This window comes from Stenella coeruleoalba, assembly GCF_951394435.1.
Source record: "Stenella coeruleoalba genome assembly, chromosome: 4".
Classification (NCBI taxonomy): domain Eukaryota; kingdom Metazoa; phylum Chordata; class Mammalia; order Artiodactyla; family Delphinidae; genus Stenella; species Stenella coeruleoalba.
Genome location: NC_137149.1, coordinates 120,600,613 through 120,620,841, shown reverse-complemented (window position 1 = coordinate 120,620,841; position 20,229 = coordinate 120,600,613). Strand labels below are relative to the sequence as shown.

The window sequence follows — 20,229 nt, the reverse complement described above, 5'->3', positions numbered from 1 at the left end:
TGATATTTAAAGATACTTGCATACAGATAATTATGCTTTCCCATGATTTTTCAGCTTTAGGAGAATATGTGTCTCATCCTTAAACCATCTAACATGGATACAGACAAGCCAGACTTAGCAAACATCTAGTCCAAACACTTTTGAATGAAAAAAATCAATTTGACATTATCATTGATGAAAATCCTCTAGCTTCTCCTTAAAAAAATTCTAGCTATGGGAATGAAGATTTGTATTTTGAAGTCAGTCTGTTAAGCTCTTAAATAGAGCTAATCATTTGAAAAGTTGATCTCTGTTGAACTGATTCCTGCTGTCTGAGGAAATTCAAGGTCTACTTTCACTTGATTGAGTTAACCTCTTTAATATTAGAAGACACTTAACTATTTGACAAGTGCTTCGTGTAAAAAAAAAGTCCCAATACCCCTCCACCCATTCCATAAATAGCATGGTTTCCAATCCATGCAGCAACTTACTTACTATGCATGTTATCTAGTTTGACACAATCTCAAAGTACCCTACCTAGAAAAGATCCAGTAATCTATGTATGATATAAGCAAGATAGAGTAAAATACTACTGTTTTTTCTACTTATTTGTAAAACAGAATTCCACTAACAGAGACAAATAATGCATTCCTCATTTTCCTAATATGTAGCAATACACTATTGTTTATATAGATCTTAAATTCAAGTAAAATCTCAGGTAAATACCCCACTTATTACTATAACACCAGTCTCTCCAATTCTCAATTCTCATAGTTAATTTTAATGTATTAAAACATTTCTTAGTTCTTTCATTCAATACTTTTTTTTCTTTTTTTATTGTTCCCCAAAACACACAGTAATAAATCTAATGCACACAAATCTCATGCAAATCACTGATAAAAAACCTTGAACAGATTAGAATAGCAGTCATGCCATATTCTTTAAAAGACATGTACAGACTCTTTGAGAAGCCTTGTCAAAGGCTGAAAACAAACAATAAAACTCCATGCATCTCTTATTATTCATTTCAGTTTTCAACCCTGTAGTTTAAATGTATGTATGAAGAAAGAAGAATCACTTACTTGTTCCTTCTATAAGCAGTTCTTGTCCATGGCTACCCAAAAGTGTCCGAGAAAGAAAAGGTGCAAAATCTACAAATATCTCTCGTAGAAGAGGAGCTGCCTTTTCCAAAGCATGTTCGAGCCTCTCTGTAATACTAATAGAATGATGTTAAGTTACCTGTACTATTCATTAGTATTTATCAGTTTTCTAGTTTTTAAAATGAGTTTTCATAGAACTGTAAAATTATGTGAAAATTTTAAAATTACCTAAAGATTCACTATTGCTATGCACACCATTCCTTCTGCCTGGAATATACTTTTTTGTTTGTTTGTTTTGTTTTTTAACATCTTTATTGGGGTATAATTGCTTTACAATGGTGTGTTAGTTTCTGCTTTATAACAAAGTGAATCAGTCATACATAAACTGGAATATCCTTTTTTATTCTGTTGTATATTGCCACCCCAGCCCTCACAAACAACCTGGTTAACAACCACTCCAAACATCAGCTCTTACTGGAAGGCTTAACTGGCCAGTAGAGAGCACTTGATTTTAGCCCCATCACAACATAAACAAACTATCAATCTTTTAACAAATTTTCTATTGACCATTAAACCATGAGCACCTTCAGATCAAGAACTATGCCTTCACTTCTAAGTTCTCAGCTCCAGCTGAGAACTCAATAATTACAAACTCAATAATGTTTATAAACTGAAAGAATCAGTCTATATTCTTTTTCACTAACATCTATCTCTATAAACAATTTCTTTCTAATGCAAGCTGAACAACTTCTCACTTGCAAATAGTATACTGGCACATTTATAATGATATCAATTTACTCAATATATCTCTTTGTGACTATATGTACATATATTCTTATATACATGTATACACACATAAACCCATACGTATATATACACACAGTTGTCCCTCGGTTTTCACAGTGGAACGGTTCCAAGACTCCCTACAGATACCAAAATCTGTGGATGCTCAGGTCCCTTATGTAAAAGGGCATAGTATTTGCATATAACCTATATTTTAAATCATATCTAAATTACCTATAATATCTAATACAATGTAAATACAATGTAAATGCTATATAAATAGTTGCCAATGTCAAACTATCGTGTGTGGAATGGATGGACGACAAGGTCCTACAAACTGTAATGGAAAAGAATATATATATATATATATATATATATATATATATATATATATATATGGCTGGGTCACTTTGCTGTACAGCAGAAATTAACACAACATTGTATAAGTCAACTATACTTCAATAAAATTTCTTTTTAATTTTAAAAAAGAAAACTACAAAAAAAGAAACATCAAAAAAAATAGTTGCCAGTGTGAGACAAATTTTTGCTTTGTGGAACTTTCTGGCAATTTTGTTTTAATATTTTCAATCTGTGGTTGGTTGGATCCATGTCCAGCGGTATACATATATATATATTTAAAGAGTTTAAAAAAAAACAAGCCCTCTGCATTTCAGGAAATTCAGTTTCTAACTTATGAACCAAACATATATATAAACAGCCACTACTTATTAACTATTCCTACAAAGAGTACTTTCTATTCATACAACCAACAAGAGATGCTACTGAAACTATCAACTGGTAAGCTGCCGGAAACTTCTGTGCTCAATAACCATCTCTTCCCAGGTACTATCCATAAAACTATTTCTCTCTACTTATCTCATGGATCCTCTTATCCCTGGATGACATCACAACTACAAGCCTACACTTGTAGCACCCAAGTACGTTTATTTTTAAAGTGTTATGCATTTCCCAATTGTAATAAGGCAGATTAAGAACTCTAGCCACAAAGGCCCTAGTAGTGGAATATATTCACAGCCTTCCAAATTAGAATTTGAAATGCATATACCCAATTAAACAAGATAACTGACAGTAAAAATCTATCTATAATTCAGTATCAATATAAACTTCTTATTTCAACATTTCTAGGGAAGATGAACAATGAATTCCAAATGTTCAATCTACAATCATATGAAACGTAAGCCATAAGCTACTAACTACCTGTGAAATTAAATATTTGTTATGCATTCCATATTTATTAATCACAAAAAGCTACTTCTTGGGAATCTTTTACATCTCATAATCTTTAAGAAGGCACTTCTAAAATACTCCCAAGCCTCTAAACGTCATGTATGTTTTTTAAAAAAGAAACAAAGTAAATTTTTCTAAAAATTGTAGCTAGACATTTTTAAGAGTCATCAAAAGGAATAAATCACAAATATCCAAGTTAGTAGCTTGAATACCTCATATTCGAAACTTGGTCTTGTGGAACTGAACCAACTGTTGGAACTGCAGGTAATTTTGCATTAGATGATCTACCACCTATAAAAGAAAATAACCATTCAGGGGATTTTCTGTTTTTAGATACAAGAATTCAAACAAAAAAGATATCCTGATAGCAAGTTACCAAAAAACATACTATACTGCATTTTTAAATGCCTATTAATTTGGATAATATTAAAATCTACCAATTAACAAGGTTTTTCTTGAATCATTTAATATAAAAATCTCAGTTACCAGTTCAATTATCACACCAAGCAGTCCTTCCACCCATCAGCTGAAAACGTAATAGAAAAGTAAATTCTGACTCACTAAAGTGGGGTCATGATTCCTTTCATTGAACATCAAGTGGCAACAGAGATTTACAATTAGAAACTTTTTTAATTGAAGCAAAAAACAGAAACGGTTAATTCCAAATTTAGCTTAAATAGGTATGCCTCATTACCATGAAAACTGTCTTTATTCAGCCACCAAATAACTTCTGCTATACCCTGAATGCTTCTGAGTCTAGTCCAGCAAACATTATGCAATAACCACCTGAGAAACCTTTCTTAAATGATACAAGCAGAACACACTCCCTCATGTGCGTCCTCACTGTAATTAGTAAATAACCTGTTGTTTGCATTTGTCACATTGTATTTCAATTGGTTTTTTAAATGTCCTTTTTCCTAGTATACTAATCTTTTTGAAAGCAGAGATCTCATCTTTTTCATCCATCGATCTCTAGCACCTAGACAAACTGACACAATACAAGGTTCTCAATTTATGTTAATTGCAGAAATGATTCCCTTAATCATTCCATCCCCATATTTTAGTAGGTCAATCTTCCCACCTGGTATATACTTCCCTCTCTAGTTCCTACAATTTTATGTCCCTATCTTTGTTCAAACTACTTTGTAAAATTAATTTTCACCATGTGATCTTATTTTACTCTCCAATGAACACTCCCAGATGTCCTTACTCTTGTATATCTGTATTGTTAAATGCCCACTCACCATCTTATAGCACAAGATGTTCAAACTACCTTGCCCTATACAAGAGCTACCTCCTTTATGTTTTCAACAAATAACTGTGCTTATAAATTTTACTTGGCAAGAGAAAAATAATTACCAGGAACTTAACTCTGACAGAGTCAAAGAATGGATAGGTACAGAAACAACACACAGTATGAGAAGTATTGAAAAAGTCTAGAAGACTAATTTGGAGGATAATTTACTGAGGCTTGAAGAGTTCTAAAAAGCTCAAGAAAGTAGGGGAAAAATAAAGTTCCCATTTAACAATCAGGATATATGGGATAGAAAAGCATTCAATTTAAGCTAGGAGTAGGACCTGAAGAAACAGAAGAGCCATTTTCTTTCTAAGGACAATAATAGGGAGAAGGAAGAAAAGAATGGACACGCACACAGTGTCAAATGCCCCTCTCTGACACAGGGACCATAAGAGTCACTGGAATCCAACTGAGATGATAGCCTAACAACCTGGACAGTATAGGCAGAGGAGGTATGCACAACTTGCTTGCAGCTGCAATCCAAGAAGTAAAGTTTCTCTTTCTAAAAGTAGTGTCCTAAAAGGGCACCAAGTTAGTATTAGAGCAGACTGAAATCCCATCACAATTCTATAGAAAGGTAGACCAAGAAAGGCAGCAAACATATTGAAGCAAATGAAACAAAGATGCAAAGCTTATAGACAAGGAGGGAAGAGGGCCTCAAAGGATTCTGGAACCTATCAGGATGCACTATCAGAGATCAGATTCTTTTGATCTATTCTTAAAACTTCAGGCATGGGTAGCCTGGAAACACCTCAAGGAGACAAAGTGGTGTGGACAGAAAGATAAAAGAAAGATATAAGAAGAAATGTTCACCTAGGATGTAGAAAGAAAGATGGCAGAAACAGATGAGAAGGTAGAAAAGCAGCCTCTTTGACATCTGGGAGCTGGCCCTGTAATGTCAACTAGGCCCTGGTGTTGTTAAGAGCTGGCTTAGAGCCCCCAGCTAGGTCTTGTTATTCTCTCCCTGAATATAAACAATTTCATAAAACAGCAACATCAGACAAAGCCATGCCATGACCATGATGAATCAACATAAAACAATACCACTCTGTAATCATGCCCCAACAGACAAAAACATGAACTCCAGCCAAATAACAAAGATGGTCAAACATCCCAAATCTTAATATGAAAGATTGCTGTTTCTTTACAAATTAGAGCTTTACCCTCATTCAAGTCTTCCACGATTCTAGGTAAGATTTATTAGGATATTTAATCATAGAATTACCCATGCTTTCTGACAGAAGAAAGCCCCACTTCCTTAAGCCCTCCCCAAAATCATCATTTTTTCTAGTTATTTTTTAATTACACAAAGCACGAATACATCCATATTTTTAAATTCAGCAGTGTTTTGCACAAACCCTCCTAGTCCCAGTCCCTCCCCAAAGGCAGCCACTATCAGCAATTTGGAATATATCCTTTCAGACTCTGTTCTTTGCACTTACGTGCAAGCTCAAATCCTATAATAAATCTTTTCTAACACACTATTCCTGAGATGCCCCAAGTTTCACTATGTGCATTCTCCCTCACTGACTTAGTCAACCAAAGGTTTACTACTGGGATCTTTGGCTGGAGAATATTGACACAGACTTTAGATGAAGTTGGGCAGAGAAAGATGGCAATCATGGGCTTATTTTAAAAGAACCAGAATTTAATAAATCTCTAAGTAAGAATTCTTTTCCAGACAACCTATTTCATCATGATAAGATGCACATTTTTCTACATGGTAACATCTCTCAAATTAATGCATTTTACAAAGGCATCTTAGCAATTGTAGTCAGCCAGAAGTTGAAATGTAATTGTGAGAAAACACAGTGGATAAAATCAAGAACGCAGCAGCAGAATCAAATCTGAAATTTGGTAAATGACTAAAGGAGGAATTGCGTAACTCTTTGAATTCATTATTTTGCCAATGTAAAACCTCAAGATTACATAAACTAAAGGAAAAACGGTTGAATAATTAACATAAATATACTGTCTGAATACAGGGATACCTCGGAGATATGTTGGGTTTGGTTCCAGACCACAACAAAGTGAATATCACAATAAAGCAAGTCACACAAATTGTTTCGTTTCCCAGTGCATACAAAATCATCTGACAGGGCTTCCCTGGTGGCGCAGTGGTTGAGAGCCTGCCTGCCGATGCAAGGGACACGGGTTCGTGCCCCAGTCCGAGAGGATTCCACATGCCGCGGAGCGGCTGGACCCGTGAGCCATGGCCGCTGGGCCTGCGCATCCGGAGCCTGTGCTCCGCATTGGGAGAGGCCACAACAGTGAGAGGCCCGCGTACCGCAAAAAATAAAAATAAAAATAAAAAATAAAAGGCCTAATTGGTATTTTTTCTTGAGCTTTTCTGAAGTTGATGAAAAGGAACACATAAGGCCTCATCTACTTAAAAAGAGATAGAAGTAATAAATTGCAAGAAAATGTTTGTATGAGGCTTCAATTCAGACAGTAGTTTAAAACAACATTAGCTTTTACTGCACAAATTGAGACTAATTTTAATGAGGTGAAATATATATATATCAAAATTTGAAAAAGTCAAGGAGCATTGGTGGCTCTACATGAAACAGTAACAAAAACGCTTTCTTGACACTACCTTAGAAATAATGCCAATTTTCAAACCTTAAAAAGACTAGAGCAGAAAGGGATTTTTTATAAAGTGATCTTTTCAAATCATAAGAAAATACATTACCAACAAAGATAAGTGAATCAACTAGCAATTGTTTTAAGGAAAAAAAAATCACATAAAAAATAAATATATCAGTAATTTCACACCAGGTTGACCTTCATTCCTACCAGACAGAAAAATGTAACTTCCAAATACATTCAGCATTTTTTCAACTCAGCTTAAAAAATCATAAATTTATGACAAATTTGTTTTTAATCAATTTAACAATAAAAATATTTTCAACAAGTGATCAAACATGTAAATTCAGAAGCTACTTCCAACATATGGAATGGTACTGACTTATCTTTTCCTTATCCTTGCACTGATAAACTGGCTCCTTCAAACTGACAGTCTTCCAGACATTCAAAAGAACAAAAGGGAAAATGTAAATAGATCATCTGTCTAGCATCTATCCAATAGCCGATTGTTAATTCAAGGTCCCTAAGGGTCTACATAAATAATGTCCTTTGCAAAAAAGTACTATTAATACAAATGCCAATATTTAATCCCTAAACACGGTTATTTTTTTAATTGCCTTCTCTCTCCTTTTCTCCCTCTTTCCCTCCCCACCCATTCCAGACCAATTCAGGGAGGGATAGTCTATATGCCCAGCTAAAATTCTTCATTAAATAAAAGAAACTTTTATTGGATAAGTAAAGATAAGCCTCTTGGGTCAAAGATTATATAAAGCAAAGAATCAAAATTTTCCTTCAACATTAAAAATAAACATACTAATTTATAATATGCATGGCTCTGATACACAGTAGAGCCTAATACTCTGGTAAGTAGTGTAACTGTTAAATTTTGCAAATTAGCAAACACTCAGCACATAAATTATTTAAGAACAGTCTGTTTAGTTCCTTCATTGGGTTAGCTTCAATTTTGTTTTAATCGTTTACGCTTTGCAAATCAAACATATTTGAAAACACCACCGGACATTTGAAAAAAGAGTAACTGCATCTTAACACATACTGTAGTCTGGACAATTAAACCTTTACTAATGAGTAACTAAAATTTACAGATTTTGATATATTTACTAAAAACTCTATTTTCTCTTTTAGTGTTCTTTATAAATAAATATGCATACACAAAGGGCAAACCTTGTTTCTTCTGATGAATCTTTTACCACTTCTTACGAAAGGTTTGCCATTATTATTATATTACACTTTTTTGCTAATAAAATGCTACAAAAGCTAAGAAACATTATTCAAACTAAAATCTGAAATTTGTATGAGTCAAAACTTGGATACTGATCATAGTTTTAATAATGTACACTGTTTTAAAAGGTATTTCCAGGGCTTCCCTGGTGGCACAGTGGTTAAGAATCCGCCTGCCGATGCAGGGGACAAGAGTTCGAGCCCGGCCCGGGAAGATCTCACATGTCGCGGAGCAACTAATCCCGTGCACCACAACTACTGAGCCTGCACGCACTCTAGAGCTCACGTGCCACAACTACTGAAGGCAGTGCGCCTAGAGCCCGTGCTCCGCAACAAGAGAAGCCACTGCAATGAGAAGCCCGCGCACCTCAACAAAGAGTAGCCCCGCTCGCCTCAACTAGAGAAAGCCCACGCACAGCAACAAAGACCCAATGCAGCCAAAAATAAAAATAAAAAATAAAATTTTTTAAATAAATAAAAATAAAATGTATTAACAAATCCTTAATTTTTTCACAAAATTATAAAATTATTTGGGTGGTAATGTTTTGACAGAAAAATCTTTGACCTCACATAAGTTGACAAGTTCTCATTCTTTTTCTGGGATCCAGTCCTAGTTTGTCTTTAATTGTGCCACACGTAAAACATAGAAATCCCATTTTGATATCAAAATTTCCAAATAGTTTAAACTTTTTTGCTACAAAACTCATATTTTACGTTTTCTGTTCAACATGGTTTCTTCCAAGGAAGTTCCCATTTTTGCTAATGTACTATGTACTATCGAGTATATTTTTTTATTAACCAATAATCTATTACTAACTATGAGCAGTTCACTTCTTGTTGCTGACTCACTATAAAATTCAGAACTGAAGTTGTCCCAAGACACAAAGGTTTACGGTCCACAGAGACAGATATTAACTGTACTTTCATGTAAAGAAAATAATCCAAGATCAAACCAAGAATAATACCTAAGTTACCCAGATCTGCAAGAATAAACTGCCCAGCTCACCATGTAATCACAATAGCAATCAATTCATTCACAAATCATTTTTCCCAAATCTTGCTTGAACCAGAAGCAGCATAATAAGCTTTGATATACTGTATAGCCTATTTTTTTTAATGGCAAATAACTTAAATCAAGAGATCTACCAAAAAGAAAACAAAAATCTATCAGCTAAAAATATTGATGGCAGAGAGATAACTATTTGTTTGAATTCCAAGTGAAAAGAGAACAGACTACAAGGGCAAGTATAGTAGGCAAAGCACGAAAAATAGGGCTGTAGGAGAGTAAGAAATAGGATGACTGAAAACACTCAGTTGGGTTAGATTTCTTATCAAGGCAGTAATGTTCATGGCAGCAATCAATGGAATGGAAATAATAAACTAAAATCGAGACACCATATAAGTGAAAACAAGAGCCTAGTGACAGAGGAAGAGGAAAGGAAAAGTCAGGTATGGAAATCAAAACAAGTGACAAAAATAAAGACCATCATCACAAGAATAACTCAGAATGACTTGTCATTTTTAAAAAGGAACGAATTTTTTTTAAAATAAAGGGAGCTAAATAAAGGAAATGAACTACAAATTCTACCCCAAAATGGAAAAAACTGGGAACTATTTGAGAAACACTACCACCACAAGTTATACAAAATTTAAATAAGAGGGGGAAAAGGGTACATTATGGGCTGGATACAGGGTTTTGTGGGGTTTTACCAATAAATATGATAGTCTTCAAGATAGCAAATTATTTTGTAATTCTGCATATGGTTCTTCAGGGTATTTTACATTGTAATGAACTTACTGGAAAATATACAATGGCTTCAGAAAGAAATTTGTTATGCTGTTTTATATCAAATATTACTCATATATCAGCTTTCTTTCTGTTTCTTATCTCTTCTGAAGACTGCATGAATTTTTTTTTCTTTCCCTTGTACCAATTTTATTTACTTGTTTAACATTTTTTCTGGCTTTATTGAAATAAGTCAAAGACTGCATGAATTTTGAAAAATATATTTAAAAGAAATCAGAGGATCCTATTTACCTTGCCCCATAAACTGAAATTAAAGGGTAATATATTCAAAATAAGATGATAATATTTTACTCAGTGTACTGTGAACCTCTGAATTTACTACATATGCTCTGGGAAGTTATTAGGAATTCACTATTACTGAATTTAAAAGACAGCAGAAAGTTTCATAGATATTAGTAACATCTGACTTTTTCCCAACAGGGGCTTGTCTAGAAAAATCACAGTTGATTTTTTTTAAGGCCTTTGGATGGAGGTGGAAGAACAGAAATTTGCGTAACCAGTCCAAAACAGATCCCCAAATTGCTGCTTCTCCAAAGTAAAAAAAAAAAAAAAAAAAGTATCAGAGTATAATGATGAAGGAAATAAAGAAGGAGAAAATAAAGAAGAGGAAATTTTGCTGGAGTTCTACACTTACTTTCCTTTATTGTTTCTCACTAAGACAATGAATGATGAAAAACAAAATGTAACACATATACCACACTATTGCAAGATGTTAACAACAGAGAAATGCAGAGAGGGTGAGGTTGAGAGCATATATGGGAACTCCCTACTTTCCTTTCTATTTTTCTATAACCTAAAACTGACCTAAAATATAAGGTCTATTAATCTTAAAAAATGTTTTAATAAAGTAAAAAACAAGGCAGCACAAAACTGTCTACTACCACTGCAGCTTTTGGTTTCCTTGTGGATATTTTTCTTCAACAACTATTCTTTCCTAATTATAAAAATAATACAGGATTACTGATAAATTTTTGGAAAATATACTAAAATTAAAAATTTTGAAAATCAAAATTTCCATTAATTCATGGAAATAATCAAGTAACTTCAGAGTACATTTCCTTGCTTCTTCCATGTATGAAAAGTATATACATACTTCACATAGTTACGATTTCATAGCATGTAAAGTATTGCATGTAATTTTTTTTTTACTTAACCTACTGTGAGCATTTTCTATTATCACTTAACACTAAGAAATTTGTAAAGAATTAATCACATTTAAAACTTTGAAAAAAAGTTTTTGTTAGCACAAGTAAAATAACTACAATGAAAGGAAAAAGAAAAGCAGGAAAGACAAAAGAAATAAACAATCCTGGGACTTCCCTGGTGGTGCAGTGGTTAAGACTCCATGCTCCCAATGCAGGGGGCCCAAGTTCGATCCCTGGTCAGGGAACTAGATCCCACATGCATGCTGCAACTAAGAGTTCACATGCCACAACTAAGGAGCCCACATGCCGCAACTAAGGAGCCTGCTTGCCACAACTAAAACCCGCAACCAAATAAATTTAAATAAATAAATATTTTTTTTAAAAATACTAGTCTTGTTTCTGGAACACATGATACATAGTACACAGAAAGGAAAAATTAAATGTCCCTGACAACTGGCTAGTAGAAACTCAAGTTAGCAGCAAAACTCGCTGAGATATACCGGTTTACCAAATAAAGGTAGAACATTGGATAGGAGGCCTGAGATGTCGCAAAAGATGAAGGAAAAACATTATTTCTGATTTTAACATAATCCACCTAGTCATTCCTTCAAAATTCCTTTTATTTTTCATTAATCTCATCCTAGAGTAACAAGAGAGGATGACTCCTTTGGGGGATTAATTTTTTTTTTTTTAGTTTTTTGGGTTTTTTTTTAATGAAATAGCACAACACTTAGAAATACACTACTTATATAAAATAATATTCCCTTTGTCCTAACTTGGTCTTTTTAATATCACATAGTCTTCAAGTTCACCTGCTATTATCACTGAGCTTCCAATCAACATCTAGGGATATAGGATCTTGCACCCATACATGTGCACCAAAAGGCTTTTACGTTAGGAAGGAATAGAGAGAGAGAGGCGGGGCAAAAATCAAATTGTAGTAAGAGTTATTGAACTACTACGACTAATGCTAGAATGATGATAGACTTGAGGGCAGCATTCCCTTTCCAAGCATCTAATTCAAAAACTATGCAAGAGAAAGCAAAGTACTGGATACCATATAAACATCTGGCAACTGATAACCAGATTAAAAGACCAAATGTCAGCAAACCTTTCTCATATTAACCACTATCTACACACATCTTCTCAAGTGAAAGGAAAGGAAAAAAGTATTTTAATACATCTGTCATTCATTCAACCACCCAACCAGCAGCATCCAATTTGTCATACACTACTATGTTTAAGTGGAGAAAGTATTAAAATCCTTGATTTAATTTATTTCATATTACTCAAAAATGATGATTCAGAAAATCATCAAATAATCAACAACATAATACAAAAGCATAATCATTCAAAATATGCCTAATAAAACTATTTAACTTAATCAAAAATCCTAAGCTTTGCAATGGGATTAAGAACTTTTTTGTTGAAATCGCTGATAACAAACTCACCAGGTGATTCTCCCCCCACATCTGAGGCTTGGGCTGAATCTACTGAAGAAACCACACTGACAGCATTGGTAGGTATACTTGTAAGTGTTGAAGGTAAGACTGCTGATTTTTTTGTTGCCACGATGACACTTCTGTAATAAAGAAAGTAAATAAATTTTAAAATACAGAAAATCACTCAAGTTAATTACATGAATTTCAAAACAGAAAATAGGAAACCAACTTCTTTTTCCTAACTTTTTCTTATCTCTATTTTGATGTACAACCTAGAATATACTCTCAATAAGAAATCTCTTCAGTGGTATTCACAGTTATTTATACTTCATTTTTTTAGAATCGAGACAATGTTCTACAAAAATATAATAATCAGTTTTAACATTTCAATTTATATTTATAATATTCTTTAAATTTAGGATCATCTTTAATTATCCACCTTAAAATATAACCAAAGGTATATAGGAAAATAGGAATTTGGCATTCAAATGGAAAATTAATTAACTTTTTCTTAACCTCAGAAGTGAAGCAGAAAACTCAACATGCTTCTGTAAGGATTTTAAAGCACCACTAAGTTGAAATGATAAAACCTTAGAAATCTTATAAGGTTAAGAAAATGCAGGTATGAACAATTTTTTAACATGTATACAAGCAAAGTTTTACTTTTTAACTCTCATAGACTGTCTTATATTACATAGAAAAAACAATGCATAGGCATAAAAAACCTAGATGTAAAAATATCAAATAATCAAATTTGTTCATCTTGGGTATTACTCAAACATAGGTATTTACGATATACCAATTTCATTTAAGTGTAATACTTTATACCAAAATAGTAACTAAAAGACCTTAATAGGCATAACTTAAAAGGCATTTTTAATTGAAGTTAGCTCCATAAACATGCAAAACCCCAGTTAATGAGGTAAAGAGGACAGCTAATATATAATGCACTCCCACAGCAGTGCTTACTTTTAATTACCTGGTATTAACCATAAGCCTAAAGTCTTCAACATTCAATTTATTTAATCACATCTTTTGTTGACAATATTGTAACTGCAAGCTTCAAGTACTCCCTTAACAGCTTTAAAGTATTCAGTTCCTAAATAAAGTTACTTAGATACTTGATCCAGATATATGTATTCCACAGTGAAAATTATATAATTCCAGCACTTTAAAAATACATTTTGTTTTCACTGTTACATCAAAAAGAGATAATACAAAGTGAAATAGGTTTCGTTTTACTTCAGTGCCTATCATGTGACAGCAAACACTGTTGCCAATTAAATCAAGTTCTCTTGTGCTAGGCATGGCTTATTCAATGTACTTGGGGGTAGCTGGTGTCACATCATTATAAGGGTGACTGCCAATGTTAACTATACACTAAAAAATAGAAGCAACAGCCACCTGAGCCCTCAATCCAAAATGGTGTGCTTAAATCACGGTAGCTTATATCGGATGAAGATTATTGACTTTAGGGGGAGCAGATGACCCCCTCTGTGCACACGTGCGTGTGTGTGTGTGTGTGTGTGTGTGTGTGTGTGTGTACACGTGTGCTGGTAGCACATTCAGAAAACAATAAAAAATGTAATTTGTATATTACCTACCATGGGGCAAATATTTACAAGCCTATTGTTTAAGAAAATCTCTAGCTACCTATTTCCTAGTAACCTATTTTGGGGGGACGGGGGCAGCGGGGGGGGGGGGGCGGGGGGGATATGGAGAATTTACTTAGACATTTGCTCACAAAAGAAAGAACTAGCAAGATTTAGTTTACTCATACAATAGGCAAGTACTGATAGGAGCAATAGAAATTAACATTTAGAAAAGTGAAATTGCTTTTTCTATATTTGAAACTTAAGCCATAAACCTACCCTATGTACCAGCAATTCCACTCTTAGAAATTTCCTCCAGATAACTGAAGTCCACAAAAAATAGGTACAATAACATTCAGATAGCTTTACTGATAAGAGCCAAAAACTGGAAATAGCCCAGAATCCTTTAAGCAGAAAAATGAATAAAAATATGGTGGTGTGTTTTTACAATGGAATAATATCCAGCAATAAAAACATACAAACTACTGATTAACATAACACATATGAATCTCAAAAGCATTATGTTGAGTGAAGGAAGCCGTATACAGAGGAACATAAATTTTGTATTTCCTTTTACATGAAGTTCTAGAAAAGACAAAACTAATCTATTGTTTAAAAAATAAATAAAAATAAATTTAAAAATTAAAAAATAGAACAATAATTGCCTGTGCGGGGTGGAGACAGGCATTGGCTGAGAAGGAGCATGAAGGAACTTTCAAGACTGATGATATCTTGATTGGAAATTTAGGTTACACAGGTGTTTAATTTGTCAAAACTCATCAAATGGCATACTTAAAAATTTATGCCTGTTGTTGTATGTACATTTCACCTTAAAAACAGTATTGATGTCTGGTTAGAGATCTGCGCCTGAAATGTTTGAGTGAAGTGATCTGATGTATGCGACTTACTCTGAAATGCATCAGAAAAATAAGAATGACTGATGAATAGAGAGATGGCTATATGGAGAACTCTAAGATGAAGCAAACAGTTAAAGGCTAATTGCAGAATCTCAGTGGTGGGTCTCTGGGTGTTCAGTGTACAATTCTTGCAAATTCTCTGTATGTCTAAACATTTTCATAATAAAATGTTGGAAAGCTGGTAACAAAAAAAAAATGTTTACCACAGATGTCCCATAATATGCACAATCTCTATGTGTCCAAGATGGTACAGTTAATAAAAGATAACAAAAGAACTTGACCTCATTTCTATTCCTTTAAACAACTGCCATTAATAATGTTTTTTGTTTGGTTTTTTTTTTGCGGTACACGGGCCTCTCACCGTTGTGGCCTCTCCCTCTGCGGAGCACAGGCTCCGGACGCGCAGGCTCAGTGGCCATGGCTCACGGGCCTAGCCGCTCCGCGGCATGTGGGATCTTCCCGGACCGGGGCACGAACCCGTGTCCCCTGCATCGGCAGGCGGACTCTCAACCACTGCGCCACCAGGGAAGCCCCTAATAATGTTTTCAACCATGAATAATAGCTATACTTTATTTCAGTTCAGTAAATATTTATTGTCCAGTATCTTTCACATATTCTCATTCCTGACACATCTGAAGTGTGGCTTCCTATATGAATTTACATTTAACTAGCACTCCTTACACACTACTGCAATATGCTGTTATGGTTCTTGAACTGAGCATGTACATGCTTTCACAACTCCAGTCCTCTGTATGTGCTATTTCTCTACCAAGACGCCTTCCTCTTAGTCCTGCTTGCCAGCTAACTTCCTTCTCACCTTTCAAAACCTTGCTCAAAGGTAAGCCTCCCCAGATTGCCAAGTCAGAGTCCACTATTCTTTGTGCTTCTACATGATCCTATTATATAAACTTAATAAATTATTAATGAATGCTACGATTAAGCACTGACAATATGCCAAGAATTATTACTCAATTCACAAAACAATCCTAACATACAAATTACCTCCATTTAAGAAAATTTAAAAAGTAAACCTCAGAAAGGTAAAGTAACTTGCCAAGGTAAATGGCAGAACTGTCCCACAATTCTGGGTTTATCTAAACAAGAGCCTCTAATTTGAACTGTTTCCTCATACTGACCTTTACATTTTATTGAGATATAATTCACATTCCATACAATTTATTCATGTACAGTATACAATTAAATGGTTTTTAGAATGTTCATAGAATTGTGTAACCATCACCACAATCATATTAACATTTAAAGGTAATTCTATATTATAATCATCTATAAGCAATGGTAATAAAGATTTCCAAGATATTAAATATGTACTACTACTACTACTAAAATACAAAAATATATCTGCTCAGAAATGGAAAAGTTGCATTCTTTAGCCCCGCTATGTACTTAGTACATAATAGAAAAATAAAATTAATCAATGTCCAAATTCAATGACTGATTCAAATCATCACTGAAGAAGTAACATACTAATACTTTAGCTTTGGGCCACATAAAAACAAAGAAAATTCAGTAACAAAGATTCCCTTAAAAGGACATTAAGCAGTAGGCAGATTTCAGGATATTTTCATTCCGACTGTTTTTACTATTTTTAAATTATAAAATTTCTGTGTACAAGACTAAAATCTTCAATACGGGGGGGTCTTTAAGCTATCATATTTATCATGTATGAAAGTGTAAATCTAAACTAGTAAAGCATGTCTTAAAGTTTTAATAAAATGCCATTGTTCTCAGGCTACAGCTTAAGTTTCCATTTAAAAGACAAATTGAAATCCTTGTTAATTTTCAAGAAACAAATTACTGAATTTTTAATATCAGCCATCAATTTTAACAAAAAGCACTTCAAACTTTTTTGGCATAAAAAATTTGGAAGACAGGTAAGTCTTTTAGTTATATAAGCTATTTTTCCAAACTTTCAATTAAAAACCAAATATTAAAGTATAAAATTTCACATATTATTGCTTTTTTTCTTTATACTCACCAACTTTAATGAATAATTAGTATTTGTGAGCACTATGCTAAGGACGTATATGAATTATGTTATTTATATTTATAACAACCTATGAGGGAATTATTTATATTTATAACAACCCATGAGGTAAGTACTACATATTATTATCCCCATTTTACAGATGAGAAAGAAGTAATTTTCCTAAGTCTCCAGAGATAGATAGTGTAAACACTTGACTTTTTTTTTCTTACCTGAACTAGGGATACTTTTTTAAAGATTTCTTTTTATTGAGTAATGACATAAAGCAACAATGTCTTCCAGATCACTAAGGTTCAGAAGTTCCATTTCAGAATTATATCAGTTTGAATTATCACAAACTTTCACATAAATGCTATTTTCTTTAACATGCAAATAGTTCACTAAAGGAGAAAAGAGCATTTTAAGCCTAGTACTTTAGTCCCTAAGGATCTAGCTGAAAAGCCAGACAAGCCCTTGAACTTTATCAAGATAAATCCCTGGCATCCACTAATCACCAGAGAGGATCTTCAAATTAGATAAGAGCAAGAATGTTGGCATGGGAATGAACACAAACACCTTGCCATCCACAAAGGCCCACAACCTGGCAGCCTTTCAGCAAGGTTCCACTCATGTAGCTGTTACTCTAAACGTTCCAGCTATTGCTTGGAAGTTGATAATTCTTAAGATATGAGGAGAGTTGTGATTTCTGACACAGCATTCCAGAGATAAATATATGATCAGAAGGACGCTTTGAAATTCTCAAAGATATTCCTCTGGTCTAAAGCTGCATGAAAATAGTTTTTCAAAAGGTGTCTCTTGCTAAGAAAAAGAGGGGGTAATAACAGAGCTGTTTGCTTGCCATCAGATAGTATGTTAAATGCATACCAGACATGTAAGTTCCAAATAACCTCCTGAAAAATGCTATCACCAAAATTCCCCTTTGTTTCTTGTTTCAATAAACCCCTTTAAAATGTATTCCCTGTGCACAGTTTCCTAAATAAGTTTGTAACCTACACACTGAAGGTATCACTAAGGCATAGACAATTTCTATGCTATTTAAAAAGAAATAAATCCCAAAATACATGAAATTCAGGGAATTTATAAGGAAACAACTTTGAGTATATTAGTAAGATTTATTAAATGTAAAACTCCACCCTTAAGTTATTCTCACTATTCAATCTAAGACTAATACAAATTTAAACAAATTCATAAAAATTGTGAATATCAGAAAAAAACCTAATCATTTACACCTCTTCTCACCCTCAAAATATAGCCATTGCAGTTTGTTATAAATTTTTTGAAGCATATGGGAACATATGTATCTATTTTTTCAAAAGATCATAAATTCCAAACTAAACTGTACTCTGCTTTTCCCACTTAATAATATATCTTCAATATCATTTTACATCAATACATCAGATGTGCTTTTCTCTCATTAGTGGCTGCATAGTATTTACTATATTCATAGGAAACAACACATGTAACCAATTCTTAATAAATTGGCAACTACGTTTGCATAGCATAGCCAAATGACAGGATTTAGAGTCCACTGGCCATGGCTTAAATTTTAGCTCCACCATTTATTAGCGCAAAAGCTTAAAGCATTTATTTACTTTCCCTGTGCCTCAGGTTTCATCATCTGTAAAGTAAGAATAAAAACAGTATCTATCTATCCACCTACCTACCTATCTATCTAAAAAATGCACTTTAATACACCTTCACAGGGTAAAAGCTCAATAGGTATTAGCTTAACTTTGAAATTCCTCTTGCAGAAAGAAAACATTTTATACTTGCATATATCTTCTGTATAAGCTTATATAATTAGGTTTACATATTTTAAATTTTAATTAACTGCCAATTTTCCCTCAGATAAATTGTACCAATATGCCCTCTCAACAAAATAAAAGTGTTTCTTCATACCCTCATTAAGACTAGGTATCATCTTTTAAACTTCTGGATTTCTTCATGCTAAGTGTTATAGATTAATATATCTTCAATATCATTTCACACCAGTACATATTGTTCTGCTCTTTTTCTCTTTAATAGCTGTATAGTATTGCACAGTGTAAGGATAAGGGAATTGAGGCTCAGGAGGATGAGGTAATTTGTCCAAATTCATTAGTAAGTAACAGAGCCAGAACTCAAACAGTTTCATCTCATTTCTAGAGTCAATATTCTAACTCTTATATTATGAAGCCTAATAAAAAAGAAAAAGACATCTGAATCTAGCAGCCACTATATCTATAATGTCATATTAGACATATACCAATATGCTATTTACCTGGAATTTAGACTCTGTCAATCTCATCATTCCACGACATTGACCTAATCTTTAAACAGAGGCAGAGGGAGTAAGATGATAGAGGATGATGGCAAAAAGATTTTCCATTAAAATTATATATTCCCTGTGTTCTTTCAGAGCATATTAATTATATAAATAATTTTAACCAGCTTGGATATCTAATGTGCCAGCAGGTCTGAAGTAGAAAACTAGGAGATGAGATGAAATACAGAGAACAGGAGACACAAAGAAATAACCAGACAGAAGGAAATTATGATGAGGATATACCAAAAGAAAACAGAAGCCAACTGGAAGGAAATCCCACTGGCCAAATCAGAGACAATCTGAGCATCAATATAAACAATAACAATAATATTATAATTCATCCTATAAAGTATGAAACCATAAGGTCATATGATGAATGTACTGAATTCATTTGATGAGGAGGGTAACAGTTTCTAAACCCCTCTTCCCAGGGAGTATCTTAACAGTGGAGAAACCCGGAAAATACCATTTCTATAAATGATCAGAATGAGTATCACCAGTAATGAGATAAAACCATGTGCCACTTGTTAGAATACAACAGGAAGAAATAACATCACTTCTGTGATATTACTTCCAAAGATGCTTTAGCTTGAATCTAATCCCCAGGACACTAATTAGACAAATCTAAACTGAGGGACATTATACAAAACAGCTGGGCTCTCATCTTCTGAAGTGTCGAGGTCATTAAATTTAAGGAAAGACTAAAGAACTGTTCTTCCAAATTGAAGGAGGATAAAGAGACACAACAAAATACAACACATAAGTCTGAATTCGATCCTTTTAC

The 20,229-nt window shown here is 33.6% G+C and overlaps 1 protein-coding gene across 4 annotated transcripts in view; it reads right to left on the bottom strand.

Moving 5' to 3' along the window:
- The window catches only part of LRBA (LPS responsive beige-like anchor protein), a 725,574-nt gene that overhangs the window by 519,715 nt on the left and 185,630 nt on the right, over window positions 1-20,229 (bottom strand). For all 4 annotated transcript variants that reach the window (XM_079919265.1, XM_079919266.1, XM_079919268.1 and 1 more), the window contains 3 exons: window positions 12,636-12,766; window positions 3,323-3,401; window positions 1,062-1,195 (listed from right to left, as the gene is read on the bottom strand). In XM_079919265.1, the coding sequence (XP_079775391.1) occupies window positions 1,062-1,195; window positions 3,323-3,401; window positions 12,636-12,766 (344 nt within the window). The remainder of the gene's footprint in view (window positions 1-1,061; window positions 1,196-3,322; window positions 3,402-12,635; window positions 12,767-20,229) is intronic.